The sequence below is a fragment of the Pseudophryne corroboree genome, chromosome 7 (assembly GCF_028390025.1).
Source record: "Pseudophryne corroboree isolate aPseCor3 chromosome 7, aPseCor3.hap2, whole genome shotgun sequence".
In the NCBI taxonomy this organism is placed as follows: Eukaryota; Metazoa; Chordata; class Amphibia; order Anura; family Myobatrachidae; genus Pseudophryne; species Pseudophryne corroboree.
The window spans coordinates 322,884,258-322,899,207 of NC_086450.1; the positions used below are offsets into that span (position 1 = coordinate 322,884,258).

At 48.2% G+C, this 14,950-nt stretch overlaps 1 protein-coding gene across 2 annotated transcripts in view; it reads left to right on the top strand.

The window, feature by feature from the left end:
* PARN (poly(A)-specific ribonuclease) overlaps window positions 1–14,950 on the top strand; it is a 338,956-nt gene that overhangs the window by 122,413 nt on the left and 201,593 nt on the right. For both annotated transcript variants that reach the window (XM_063934320.1, XM_063934319.1), the window contains exons 13-15: window positions 9,616–9,693; window positions 10,677–10,720; window positions 11,258–11,300. In XM_063934320.1, coding sequence (XP_063790390.1) covers window positions 9,616–9,693; window positions 10,677–10,720; window positions 11,258–11,300 — 165 coding nt within the window. The remainder of the gene's footprint in view (window positions 1–9,615; window positions 9,694–10,676; window positions 10,721–11,257; window positions 11,301–14,950) is intronic.

Genomic DNA, 14,950 nt, shown 5'->3' on the forward strand with positions numbered 1-14,950 from the left:
CTGTGTCCAGACTCTCAAAAAAGGTGGCTTTGCTTGTTCTGGGATCTACCGCCTTAAAGGAGCCGGCTGATCGAAAGATTGATAATACACTTAAATCAATGTACACTGCTTCTGGGCCATATTACGTCCCACTATTGCTAGTTCATGGATTGCAAAAGCTATAGTAAAATGGTCAGGCACCTTACTTGGATACAATGGGTAAGGGTGATGTTGAATTGTTTTTGCGTAACATTCACGATTCAGCAGGTTTTATGGTAGAATCCATGAAAGACCTGGGTTCCATGGCTGCGGGTATCTATCTCTTCCATGTCTGTTTCAGCTCGTCGGGGACTGTGGCTGCGCCAGTGGTTGGCCGACGCGGAATCCAGGAAAAGTGTGGAGCCCCTACCATACACAGGTCAGGCTCTCTTTGGGGAAGCTTTGGATGCGTGGATATCCACGGCTACGGCGGGTAAGTCTCCGTTCCTTCCCTCAGCTGCACCTGCTCCGAAGAAACCCTTCTCTTTATCAGCATCGCAGTCCTTTCGGCCTATCAAGCCTAGAAAGGCCAAGCCGTCCAATACCTCCTTTAGGGAAGGTCGAGCTAAGTCCAAGAAATCTGCTGCAGCAGGTTCCCAGGAAACTAAGCCTGCTTCCAGTACACCAAAGTCCTCCGCATGACGGTGGACCACATGGCCTGGAGGTGGGGCCAGTGGGAGCGAGGCTTAACAGTTCAGTTACGTCTGGGTATTGTCCGGCCTGGATCCCTGGGGTGATAGATATTGTGTCCCAGGGGATACAGGTTGGAATTTCAAAGTCTCCCTCCTCCACTGGTTTTTCAAATCAGGCTTGCCAGCTGTGCTGGCGGACAGCACTGTCCTACAAGCAGCGGTTCAGAAGTTGGTGGAGGCACAGGTCATTGTGCCAGTGCCTCCTCATTCACAAGCCACAGGTTACTATTCAAACCTTTTTGTGGTACCAAAACCGGATAGTCCGGTCAGGCCCATTCTGAACCTAAAATCACTGAACCCCTTTCTGAAGGAGTTCAAGTTCAAAATGGAGTCTCTCAGGGTGGTGATATCCGGTCTGGAAGAGGGTGAATTCCTCGTATCCCTTGATATCAAGGATGCGTACCTCCATATTCCGATTTGGTTACCACATCAGGCTTATCTCCGTTTTGCATTACTGGACTGTCTCTTCCAGTTCCAGGCCCTGCCATTTGGCCTCTCTACAGCACCAAGGGTGTTCACCAAGGTGATGGCGGAGATGATGGTTCTGCTCCGAAAACAGGGGGTGAACATCATTCCGTAGCTAGACGATCTACTGATAAAAGAATCGTCCAAGGAGGAGCTGTTGCAGGTCATTGTACTCACGACCCGCCTACTCTGAGTCCACGGTTGGATTCTGAATCTTCCAAAATCTCATTTGTAACCAACCCGGAGGTTGTCTTTTCTGGCGATGATCCTCGACACGGAAGTGCAAAGGGTGTTTCTTCTGCAGGAAAAGGCGTTGATACAAACAATGGTCCGGGATGTCCTGAAGCCAGCCCGGGTGTCTGTTCATCAATGCATTTACCTTTTGGGGAAGATGGTGGCCTCTTACGAGGCTCTCCAGTACGGGAGGTTCCATGCTAGCGCCTTTCAACTGGATCTCCTGGACAAGTGGTCAGGATCTCATCTACACATGTACCAGAGAATTCGTCTGTCGCCAAAGGCCAGGATTTCACTCCTCTGGTGGCTCCAATTGCCTCACCTTCTGGAGGGCCGCAGGTTCGGGATTCACGACTGGGTCCTTCTAACCACGGATGCGAGCCTCTGGGGCTGGGGCGCAGTCACTCAAGGGGAAACCTTCCAAGGAAGGTTGTCAAGTCTGGAAGCCAGCCTGCCGATCAACATCCTGGAACGAAGAGCCGTCTACAATGGTCTACAGCCGGCCCAGCTTCTAAGAAATTGGGCCATTCAAGTACAGTCGGACAATGTAACGACTAGCTTACATAAACCGACAGGTCGGAACAAAAAGCAGAGCTGCGATGTCAGAGGTGACAAGAATCATCCTCTGGGCAGAAAAACACGCGTTGGCGCTCTCTTTGATCTTCATTCCGGGAGAAGAAAACTGGGAAGCAGACTTCCTCAGCAGACACAATCTCCATCTGGGGTAGTGGGGTCTCCATCCGGAGGTGTTCAAGGAAATAACAGACCTTTGGGGCTACCCCAAATAGACATGATGACCTCTCGTCTCAACAAGAAGCTTCGACGCTATTGTTCCATGTCGAGGGACCCACATGCAGTGGACGCCCTGGTGTTTCCGTGGGTGTTCCAGTCGGTGTACATGTTTCCACCACTTCCACTCATTTCAAGAGTTCTAAGGCTCGTAAGGAGAACAAGAGTTCAAGCGATCCTCATAGCTCCAGACTGGCCATGGTGGGCTTGGTACGCGGACCTTCTGAATCTCTTGCAGGAAGAGCTGAGGCCTCTTCGGGAGGACCTGTTGCAGCAGGGGCTGTTCGCCTATGAAGACTTACCGCGGTTACGTTTGACGGCATGGAGGTTGAACGCCTGATACTAGCTCGGAAGGGCATTCCGAAGAAGGTCATTCCTACCCTGATACAGGCTAGGAAAGGAGTAACGTCTAAACATTACCATTGTATTTGGAAGAAATATGTCTCTTGTTGTGAGTCCAAGAAGTTTCCTGCGGTGGAGCTTCAACTGGGACATTTTCTCCTCTTCCTGCAAGCAGGTGTGGATATGGGCCTGAGGTTGGGATCTGTGAAGGTACAGATTTCGGCCCTGTCCATTTTTCTTCCAGAAACAATTGGCTGCCCTCCCTGAGGTTTAGACCCTTTTGAAGGGAGTTCTGCACATCCAACCTTCCTTTGTACCGCCTACGGCGCCTTGGGACCTTAACGTGGTGTTGCAGTTTTTCCAGTCGGAATGGTTTGAGCCTCCTACAGGAGGTTGAGGTCAAATTCCTTATATGGAAGGCTGTCACGTTGTTGGCCTTAGCGTCTGCTAGACGTGTGTCAGAATTGGGGGCTTTGTCCTGTAAAAGCCCTTACTTGATCTTCCACAAAGATAGAGCTGAGATCCGGACAAGTCAGCAGTTTCTTCCAAAGGTTGTGTCGGCATTTCATATCAACCAACCTATTGTGGTGCCAGTGGCTACTGACTCCTCAATTTCGTCAAAGTTCTTGGCTGTTGTGAGGGCTTTGAAAATATGTGAAGAGGACTGCTCGTCACAGGAAATCGGACTCTTTGTTTGTCCTGTATGATCCCAAGAAAATTGGGTGTCCTGCTTCAAAGCAGACTATATCTCGCTGGATTAGGTTCACTATCCAGCATGCTTATTCTACGGCAGGATTGCCGTATCCTAAATCTATTAAGGCCCACTCTACTCGTAAGGTGGGGTCTTCCTGGGCGGCTGCCCGGGGTGTCTCTCAGCGTTACAACTTTGCCAAGCGTCAACTTGGTCTGGGTCGAACACGTTTGCTAAGTTCTACAAGTTCGATACTTTGGCCTTTGATGATCTGAAGTTCAGTCAATCAGTTCTGCAGGAGTCTCCGCGCTCTCCCTCCCGTTCTGGGAGCTTTGGTACATCCCCATGGTACTAATGTGGACCCCAGCATCCTCTAGGACATAAGAGAGAGTAGGATTTTGGTTACCTACTGGTAAATCCTTTTCACGTAGTCCGTAGAGGATGCTGGGCGCTCGCCCAGCGCTTCGTTTTCCTGCAACCGTTATCTGGTTCAGTACAACTTTGTTTAGTTATGTACTGCGTTGTTACTTGGTAAGTTTTTCAAGCTAGTTAGCTTCATGTGCCATGTATATGTGAGCTGGTATGACTCTTGCCACTATCTGTGTTAAATCCTTCTCTCGAAGTATGTTGTCTCCTCGGGTACAGTTTATAGACAGTCTGGTAGGAGGGGCATAGAGGGAGGATCCAGCCCACACTCTCAAACTCTTAAAGTGCCATTGGCTCCTGGTGGACCCGTCTATACCCCATGGTACTAATGTGGACCCCAGCATCCTCTACGGACTACGAGAAAAGGATTTACCGGTAGGTAACCAAAATCCTATTTTCTTTCACACGGTTTCTCCATTTTAATGACATATCATTTTTGTATCACTTCCTTTATAACTTCGGCTTCCTAACACTAATTTATTAACACTATATAGTTTTTCACTGGCATGCTGCACTGGGCTTTCTGGCTTATGCTGATTTTTTTGGGGGTGCCACACCCTGCATCTATATATAGCGCTAGGGACCCCAAATATACAGAGAGGCCTTGAAGCGGCTTTGGTGCTTCATACATTTGCGCAAATAAAAGGCATTTTGTTTCCCCCAGCACCCTGAATGATAACAGTAACCAGATGTAAATCCCACACAATATTGGAATTCAGAGATCTCGGTTACATATTTTTTTTTTTTTTCTTGCTTAGAAATACCCCTCCCTTTCAAGCATTTGAATGATATCACTAAGCTAATTGAGCATCTGCCACTATATATGTGTCTGCGACCTAGCTAGTGGATTGCTACTGGGATGAAGACTGGTTTTCATAATGTTTCTCTTACGTCCTAGAGGATGCTGGGGACTCCAAAAGGACCATGGGGGTATAGACGGGATCCGCAGGAGCTTGGGCACACTGAAAACACTTAAACTGGGTGTGAACTGGCTCCTCCCTCTATGCCCCTCCTCCAGACCCCAGTTAGACTTTGTGCCCAGGACTGACTGGACACTCACTAGGGGAGCTCTCCTGAGTTTCTCTAGAAAAGACTTTTGTTAGGTTTTTTTATTTTCAGGGAGACCTGCTGGCTACAGGCTCCCTGCATCGTGGGAGTGAGGGGAGAGAAGCAGACCTACTTCTACTTAGTTGAGGGCTCTGCTTCTCGGCTACTGGACACCATTAGCTCCAGAGGGTTCGATCACTTGGTGCGCCTAGCTGCTTGTTCCCGGAGCCACGCCGTCAATCCCCTCACAGAAGCCAGAAGACCGCAGTCGGGTGAGTATGAGAAGAACAGAAGACTTCAGGACAGCAGAAGACTTCAGTAACAGAAGGTACAGCGCAGCGGTAACGCTGCGCTCCATGCTCCCACACACTTTCACCAATGTCACTCTCCGGGTGCAGGGCGCTGGGGGGGGGGCGCCCTGGGCAGCATGTTACTGTGGTCTGGGGCCGGCAGAAGGCTTTTCGGTGCCTCGACACCGTTTCTCAAGCCCCGCCGGCATCTTTTCATTTTCAAATTTGGCGGGCCGAAGCGCGCCGGGAAGGGTGCGGAGCTTCGTCCCGCGGCTCACAGCGCCATCTTCTCCTTCAACACGCGGCTGAAGGAGACGCTGCCCGGAACCTCCACATTCCTCTCACAATTAACGGGGAGCTAATCGGGAGGGGGGGGCCCCGCAGTGTGGTGCATTTTTATTATTATTTAAGCAGCGCTGGGTACATATATCCTTTGACGGGATATATGGGCGCTGGGGTGTGAGCTGGCATACTCCCTCTGTGTGCTCTCTGGGCTTCATTGTGGGCCTATCGCCTAGCTGGGACGTTCTGTGTTTATCTGTGTGTCGGTACTTCGTGTCGGCATGTCTGAGGCTGAATGTTATTCACAAAAGGAGGTTATTGGGGGAGCTTCTTTATCAAAGAGGTTAGATAAGTCTGAGTCATAGACACAGGTGTGGAAAAAGTCCATGGAAGAGGCTTTGTCTCAGGTGCAGACCCCATCCGGGTCGCAAAAGCGGCCGTTTACTCAAGTGGTAGATACGGATACCGACACGGACTCTGATTCCGATGTCGATTTCACTGAGGCTGCTTTACATCCACGATTAGTTAAGAGTATTCAGTACATGATTGTGGCTATAAAAGATGTTTTACACATTTCTGATGAACCTGCGGTACAGGAAACAAGGATTTGTTTGTTCAAGGGAAAAAAACCTGAGGTGAAGTTTCCCCCCTCTCATGAAATGAATACTCTTTGTGAAAAGGCTTGGGAGTCGCCGGACAAGAAGTGGCAGATTCCCAAGAGGATTTATATGGCATATCCTATCCCCTCTGATGACAGGGAAAAATGGGAGGCGTCTCCAAATGATGACAAAGCTCTATCTCGTTTATCTAAGAAAGTGGCGCTTCCGTCTCCTGACACGGCAGCTCTCAAGGATCCGGCGGATCGCAAGCTGGAGATATCTCTGAAGTCCATTTTCGCTAATTCGGGTGCATTGCCCAGACCTGCTGTGGCGTCGGTATGGGTGAGTAGTGCTATTGCTAAATGGGCTGAGAATTTAGCTAATGATATGGATACCCTTGATAAAGATAATGTTCTTTTGACTCTTGGTTATATCAAGGACGCTGCAGATTACCTGAAGGATGCGGCAAGGGATGTTTGTCTCTTGGGATCAAGAGCCAATGCCATGTCGATATCGGCCAGGAGGGCGTTGTGGCTCCATCAATGGAATGCTGATGCCGACTCCAAGAGAGCTATGGAAGCTTTACCCTTCAAAGGTACTGTCTTGTTTGGGGACGGCTTGGCTGACCTGGTCTCTACCGCTACTGCGGGTAAGTCCTCTTTTCTTCCTTATGTTCCCGCACAACAGAAAAAGGCACCACATCAGCAGATGCAGTCCTTTCGTCACAATAAATACAGGCGTGGAAAAGGTTCGTCCTTCCTCGCTTCAAAAGGTAGAGGAAGGAAGCCGCCTGCAGTGTCAGGCGCCCAGGACCAGAAGTCCTCTCCTGCCTCTACCAAGTCCACCGCATGACGCTGGGGCTTCCCTGGGGGAGTCCGGACCGGTGGGGGGCCGTCTGCGAATATTCAGTCCGGTCTGGATTCAATCAGACCTGGATCCTTGGGTCCTAGAGATTGTGTCTCAGGGATACAAGCTGGAGTTTCGGGAGATGCCCCCTCACCGGTACTTCATTTCGGCCTTACCAGTGGCTCTTCCGGACTGGGAGGTGGTGCTGGCAGCGATACAAAAATGGTCTACAAAAGGTCATTGTTCCCGTTCCCTCGTCCCAACGGGGGGAGGGGTTCTACTCGAGCCTCTTTGTTGTGCCGAAACCGGACGGTTCGGTCAGACCGATTCTGAATCTAAAATCCCTCAATCCATATTTGAAAGTTTTCAAGTTCAAAATGGAATCTCAGTTGGTTCCGACCACTCGCCTGCCCTTTCTGGGCATGATTCTGGACACTGATTTACAGAGAGTATTTCTTCCAGATGAAAAAGCTCTGGAACTGCTGACGATGGTCAGGGAACTTCTGAGGCCGACGAGTGTGTCAATCCATCACTGTACTCTGGTTCTGGGGAAAATGGTTGCGGTGTACGAAGCCATTCCATTTGGCAGATTTCATGCCGGGGTGTTTCAGTGGGACTTGCTGAGCAAATGATCTGGGTATCACCTGCACATGCACCGGAAGATAAGTTTATCTCCCAGAGCCAGAATTTCTCTCCTGTGGTGGCTACAAAGTTCTCACTTCCTAGGGGGACGCCGGTTCGGTATCCAGGATTGGGTACTTCTGACAACAGATGCAAGTCTCCGGGGCTGGGGCGCAGTCACCCAATGAAGAAATTTCCAGGGGAAATGGTCACTACAGGAAGCTTGTCTCCACATAAATGTTCTCGAGTTAAGAGCCATTTACAACGGCTTGCTACAAGCAAGAAGCCTTCTTCAGGGTCGATCTGTCCTGGTACAGTCAGACAACATCACAGCGGTGGCACATATAAACAGTCAAGGCGGAACAAGGAGCAGAGCGGCAATGGCGGAGGCCACAAGAATCCTTCGCTGGGCAGAACTACACGTGAGCGCTCTGTCAGCAGTCTTCCTACCGGGAGTGGACAACTGTGAAGCAGATTTCCTCAGCAGACACTATCTCCATCCGGGAGAGTGGGCTCTTCACCAAGAGGTATTTGCAGAGGTGACAAAACGTTGGGGAATTCCGTTGATCGACATGATGGCGTCTCGTCTCAACAACAAGCTTCCGAGATATTGTTCCAGGTCAAGGGACCCCCAAGCCAGTGTAGTGGATGCCCTGGTGTCTCCGTGGGTGTTCCAGTCGGTGTATGTGTTCCCTCCACTTCATCTCATTCCAAAGGTACTGGGGATCATTCGACGAGCACGAGTTCAGGCGATTCTCGTCGTTCCAGATTGGCCAAGAAGGGCTTGGTACCCGGATCTTCAGGAATTACTGGTGGAAGATCCTTGGCCGCTTCCTCTAAGAGAGGACCTGTTACAGGGTCCATGCGTGTTTCCAGACTTAACGCGGCTGCGTTTGACGGCATGGAGGTTGAGCGCCAGATCTTAGCTCGTAAGGGGATTCCCGGGGAGGTCATTCCCACTCTCATTAAGGCTAGGAAGGAGGTTACGGCGAAACATTATCACCGTATTTGGAGGAAGTATGTTTCCTGGTGTGAGTCTAAAATGGCTCCTGCGGAAGATTTTCACTTTGGTCGCTTTCTCCACTTTTTACAGGCGGGAGTAGATGCAGGCCTGAAATTAGGCTCCATCAAAGTGTAGATTTCGGCTTTGTCTATTTTCTTTCAAAAAGAATTAGCTGTCCTCCCAGAGGTTCAGACTTTTGTGAAAGGAGTAATGCATAGCAATCCTCCGTTTGTGCCTCCTGTAGCTCCATGGGATCTTGATGTGGTCTTACGGTTTCTCATGTCTTCCTGGTTTGAACCTTTGCGTAAGGTTGAGTTGAAATTTCTCACTTGGAAGGTAGTTATGCTGTTGGCGCTGGCGTCTGCCAGGCGGGTGTCAGAGTTGGCGGCCTTATCTCATAAGAGCCCGTACTTGATTTTTCATTCGGATAGGGCGGAATTGAGGACTCGTCAACAATTTCTGCCAAAGGTGGTTTCTTCATTTCACATTAACCAACCTATTGTGGTCCCGGTGGCTACGGAGGCTGTGGCGATTCCAAAATCTCTGGATGTTCCTCGAAATGTCCGTCTCTCCTGGGCACAGTTCCTATAACTGGGGTTTGGAGGAGGGGCATAGAGGGAGGAGCCAGTTCACACCCAGATTAAGTCTTTTCAGTGTGCCCAAGCTCCTGCGGATCCCGTCTATACCCCATGGTTCTTTTGGAGTCCCCAGCATCCTCTACGGACTAGGAGAAAAGGATTTACCGGTAAGTACCAAAATCCTATTATTTCCATGTATAACCTGCATTTCTCTTGCTGAAGACAGACCAGGTAAGATCAGGTCTCCAACACAACGTTGCAGGAATAGAACCGCTTGGGTACTCATCTTGTTTGGCCACTTGTGTTTGGATTCCAAGGCGTAAATAATAGCCTGCACAGCACAGGCATTGGCGAGAGTCCTCGATGTTTTAATTAAAAGCCAAATCTAACCTGGTTTTGCCTTTTTAAATGATTACCTCTTTAAGATATTGGGCAGACTCGCTGGGTGCTGCCTACATTGCGCAGGGTGTTAGCGCTATCCTTATGTGTTTGATTCGTGTAATTGGTCAGCAGCGAGGAAACTTGCAGAATAACTAACTTTTACTTTAAAAAAAAAAAAAGACCATACCCGCTTTAAGAGTTCTGATTTTCTTCTGTGCTCTTGCTCTTCTGACTGCACATATAGCTCCAATACTGTTGTTCATCTTTGTACCTAATCTTGCTATATTACAATTTGTTTCTTGTCTCCACAGGGTAAACTTGTGGTTGGGCACAACATGTTATTGGATGTCATGCACACCATACACCAGTTCTTCTGTCAGTTACCTGATGTAAGTGTGTGTGTCCCTCCTCTGAACTGGAGAGGTTTCCAGTGAATTTATAGGCATAGTTCACAACATGGGTTTTACCATTAGGTGTAAATAGGTGCTTAAGGTGCATACACATGGTGCGATGTAACTATGTAGTCAAAATTGTAAGGAAAGTTAGTGCAAATCGCGCAGTGTACACCATACTTGCCTACCTGACCCTCTCCATGAGGGAGAAAATGCTCTGTTCCTGGACTTTCCTCGTAATGTATGATTGCCATCACCTGTGGTGAATCACCTTTCTTATCAATTAACTAGCTCACCACAGGTGATGGCAATCATACATTACCAGGAAAGTCCAGGAACAGAGCATTTTCTCCCTCATGGAGAGGGTCAGGTGGCAAGTATGGTGTATACAGCTTGCGATAGCGATGTGTGCTCCCGCGGGATCGGTATCGCAAGAATAGACTGTGCAGGCAAGGCAATTTTGACTATCTAGTACACAGTATAGAATAGTCAAAATTGTGCATATCCAATATTGTACTGTGTGTATAGACAATATATGTGCTTCTGGGCTCTGGGGAAGTTCAAGTGAAATAGCATAGTCAAAATCGGGCATAGACAATATCTGTTTGTATGCACCTTTTATAGGGGTGTAGTATGGTATGCCGGCGGCCGGGCTCCCGGCGACCAGCATACCGGCGCCGGGAGCCCGACCGCCGGCATACCGACAGCGTGGCGACCGCAAAGCTGCCCCTTGTGGGCTCGCTGCGCTCGCCGCGCTGCGTTTATTCTCCCTCCAGGGGGGGCGTGGACGCCCACGAGGGAGAATATCTGTCAGTATGCCGGGTGTCAGGATTCCGGCGCCGGTATACTGTGCGCCGGGATCCCGACATTCGGCATACTGAAGACCACCCCTTTATAGAATATTGGTAACGATGTTTGCATTTACTCATTAAGCCTTTGTTTTTTTATTTTTTATTAATCAATAACTGTATCCTATTTAGGAATTAAATGAGTTTAAAGAAGTAACAACCTGTGTATTCCCAAGGTAAGGTTTATTTCTTATTCTTGAATGTACCCATTTTCAGTAATGTTACAGGGATGGTCTCCCAGCTGAAGGCCTGCCTGCACAGCTTAGTGCACAAGTTCTCAAACTCTGTCATCAGGACCCCAACCAGTGCATGTCTTCCAGATCTCCTCACAGAATCACAAGTGAAATAATTGGCTCCACCTGTGGGTCACTAAAATGTGTCAGGTGAGTTACGACTACTCCTGGGCACCTGCAGATGACCTGGAAAACGTGAGCTGTTTGGGGTCCTGAGGGCAGACTTTGATAACCTCTGGCTTGGTTAGTGTACCATATACTACCTGAATACTTTTTGCCTTCAACGTTTTAAAAGCATTTTGTGGCTGGGCTTCATAGTGGATAGCAATTTGGGTGATAGGCAAGAAGTCCTAAAGTGTTTTAATCCATAGTTTACCTTAACATGTACCTTTAGGACTTTAAGTAGTCACTAGCTTTGATTTAAAAAAAAACAACCAAAAACCTCCAAAATACAAAACTTTTTTTTTTCTTTTCTTCTAGAGTGCTGGATACAAAGCTTATGGCAACAACGCAACCCTTTAAGGTAGCTCGCTCTTATCTTTGATTTAGCGTCAATGTCTTGGTGATAAGGATGTGTCTGAGTATGGAGGCCGACCTACTGTAGTGCAATGAATGGTAACATTGCCTCACTCCTTCGGCACTGGAACAGATGGGGGATACATCACATGCCATGGATATTATTGAAGGGCTTTCCTGTTTAATTTAACCTGCACACAGTAATACTGTGTCCTTTCCCATAGCTGGCAGTTCCAATGGTTTGGAGCAATGTTAGTGTGCATATTCAGTAAACAGTGTTTAATTTTGTCACGTTGGCTATAAGAAATGTCAATAATTTAAGCCAGATTGAATAAACCTTTTCTTATATATGTTTTCATTATTTTATAGCCTGCAGCTATCGGTGTTTTTACAGCTGTATGCATAAATGTAGCAGTTGGTCAGTTGCTTTCCATACACAGCAACTGCAACAGTGACACCTGCAATATAACCTTTCTTTACACAAAAATATACATAGGAAGTACATAACATATCAGACTATGCAGTATGAAATATCTGAATTTCCACAACATTTGAAGATAAGTTTAACAACCTCTTATGAATGGCAAAATTCCCTAGGAGATTTTGTATATTATGTATGTAATATGTACACACTGGAAATAATGCTGCAGAGTAAGAAATCTTAAAAAAATAGAAGTGTTAATAGTTCTATCAATTAACAATGCAAAGTCAATGAACAGAAATCTAAATCAAATCAATATTTGGTGTGACCACCCTTTGCCTTTTAAACAGCATAAACTCTTCTAGGTACACTTGCACACAGTTTTCTAAGGACCTCGGCAGGGAGGTTGTTACAAACATCTTTAAGAACTAACCACAGATCTTCTGTGGATGTAGGCTTGCTCAAATCCTTCTGTCTCCATGTTATCCCAGACAGACTCGATGAGATCAGAGCTCTGTGGGGCCATATCACTTCATCACTCATTGGGGCAGATGTATTAAGCCTGGAGAAGGCATAAGGAAGTGATAAACCAGTGATATGTGCAAGGTGATAAAGGCACCAGCCAATCTGCTTATAACTGTCAATTTACATATTTGAGCTGATTGGCTGGTGCGTTATCGCCTTGCATTTATCACTGGTTTATCGCTTCCTTATGACTTCTCCAGCTTAATACATCTTCTCTTAAATTTGGAGCCAATCACACTCCCCTCTTACGGTATTGCATGATGCATAAATACCTGCCTGTATTTATCAGCATTGAGGACACTATTAATCCTGCATGTTCTCTATAATATATATGTGTGTATGTATTAATATATAATTTCTCTAACGTCCTAGTGGATGCTGGGGACTCCGAAAGGACCATGGGGAATAGCGGCTCCGCAGGAGACTGGGCACAAAGTAAAAGCTTTAGGACTAGCTGGTGTGCACTGGCTCCTCCCCCTATGACCCTCCTCCAAGCCTCAGTTAAGATTTTGTGCCCGAACGAGAAGGGTGCAATCTAGGTGGCTCTCCTGAGCTGCTTAGAGTAAAAGTTTAAATAGGTTTTTTTATTTTCAGTGAGACCTGCTGGCAACAGGCTCACTGCATCGAGGGACTAAGGGGAGAAGAAGCGAACTCACCTGCGTGCAGAGTGGATTGGGCTTCTTAGGCTACTGGACATTAGCTCCAGAGGGACGATCACAGGCCCAGCCATGGATGGGTCCCGGAGCCGCGCCGCCGGCCCCCTTACAGAGCCAGAAGAGTGAAGAGGTCCGGAAAATCGGCGGCAGAAGACGTCCTGTCTTCAATAAGGTAGCGCACAGCACCGCAGCTGTGCGCCATTGCTCTCAGCACACTTCACACTCTGGTCACTGAGGGTGCAGGGCGCTGGGGGGGGGGCGCCCTGGGACGCAATGAAAATACCTTAAATGGCTAAAAATACATCACATATAGCTCCTGGGCTATATGGATGTATTTAACCCCTGCCAGTTTTCCACAAAAAAGCGGGAGAAAGGCCGCCAAAAAAGGGGCGGAGCCTATCTCCTCAGCACACAAGCGCCATTTTTTCCTCACAGCTCCGTTGGAGGAAGGCTCCCTGACTCTCCCCTGCAGTCCTGCACTACAGAAACAGGGTAAAACAAGAGAGGGGGGGCACTAAATTGGCATATTAATATATACAGCAGCTATATTAGGGAAAAACACTTATATAAGGTTATCCCTGTATATATATATATATATATAGCGCTCTGGTGTGTGCTGGCAAACTCTCCCTCTGTCTCCCCAAAGGGCTAGTGGGGTCCTGTCCTCTGTCAGAGCATTCCCTGTGTGTGTGCTGTGTGTCGGTACGCTGTGTCGACATGTATGAGGAGGAAAATGGTGTGGAGGCGGAGCAATTGCCTGTGTTAGTGATGTCACCCCCTAGGGAGTCGACACCTGACTGGATGGTCTTATGGAAAGAATTACGTGATAGTGTCGGCACTTTACAAAAGACTGTTGACGACATGAGACAGCCGGCAAATCAGTTAATACCTGTACAGGCGTCTCAAACACCGTCAGGGGCTATAAAACGCCCGTTACCTCAGGTCGATACAGACACTGACACGGACACTGACTCCAGTGTCGACGGTGAGGAAACAAACGTATTTTCCAGTAGGGCCACACGTTACATGATCACGGCAATGAAGGAGGTTTTGAACATTTCTGATACTACAAGTACCACAAAAAAGGGTATTATGTGGGGTGTGAAAAAACTACCCGTAGTTTTTCCTGAATCAGATGAATTAAATGAGGTGTGTGATGAAGCGTGGGTTTCCCCCGATAAAAAACTGCTAATTTCTAAAAAATTATTGGCATTATACCCTTTCCCGCCAGAGGTTAGGGCGCGTTGGGAAACACCCCCTAGCGTAGATAAGGCGCTCACACGCTTATCAAAACAAGTGGCGTTACCGTCTCCTGATACGGCCGCCCTCAAGGAACCAGCTGATAGGAAGCTGGAAAATATCCTTAAAAGTATATACACACATACTGGTATTATACTGCGACCAGCAATCGCCTCAGCCTGGATGTGCAGTGCTGGGGTGGCTTGGTCGGATTCCCTGACTGAAAATATTGATACCCTGGACAGGGACAATATATTATTGACTATAGAGCATTTAAAGGATGCATTTCTATATATGCGAGATGCACAGAGGGATATTTGCACTCTGGCATCAAGAGTAAGTGCGATGTCCATTTCTGCCAGAAGAGGATTATGGACGCGACAGTGGTCAGGGGATGCGGATTCCAAACGGCATATGGAAGTATTTCCGTATAAAGGGGAGGAGTTATTTGGGGTCGGTCTATCGGACCTGGTGGCCACGGCAACGGCTGGAAAATCCACCTTTTTACCCCAAGTCACCTCGCAGCAGAAAAAGATACCGTCTTTTCAGGCTCAGTCCTTTCGTCCCCATAAGGGCAAGCGGGCAAAAGGCCACTCATATCTGCCCCGGGGCAGAGGAAGGGGAAAAAGACTGCAGCAAACAGCCTCTTCCCACGAACAGAAGCCCTCCCCCGCTTCTGCCAAGTCCTCAGCATGACGCTGGGGCCTTACAAGCGGACTCAGGCACGGTGGGGGCCCGTCTCAAGAATTTCAGCGCGCAGTGGGCTCACTCGCAAGTGGACCCCTGGATCCTGCAGGTAGTATCTCAGGGGTACAA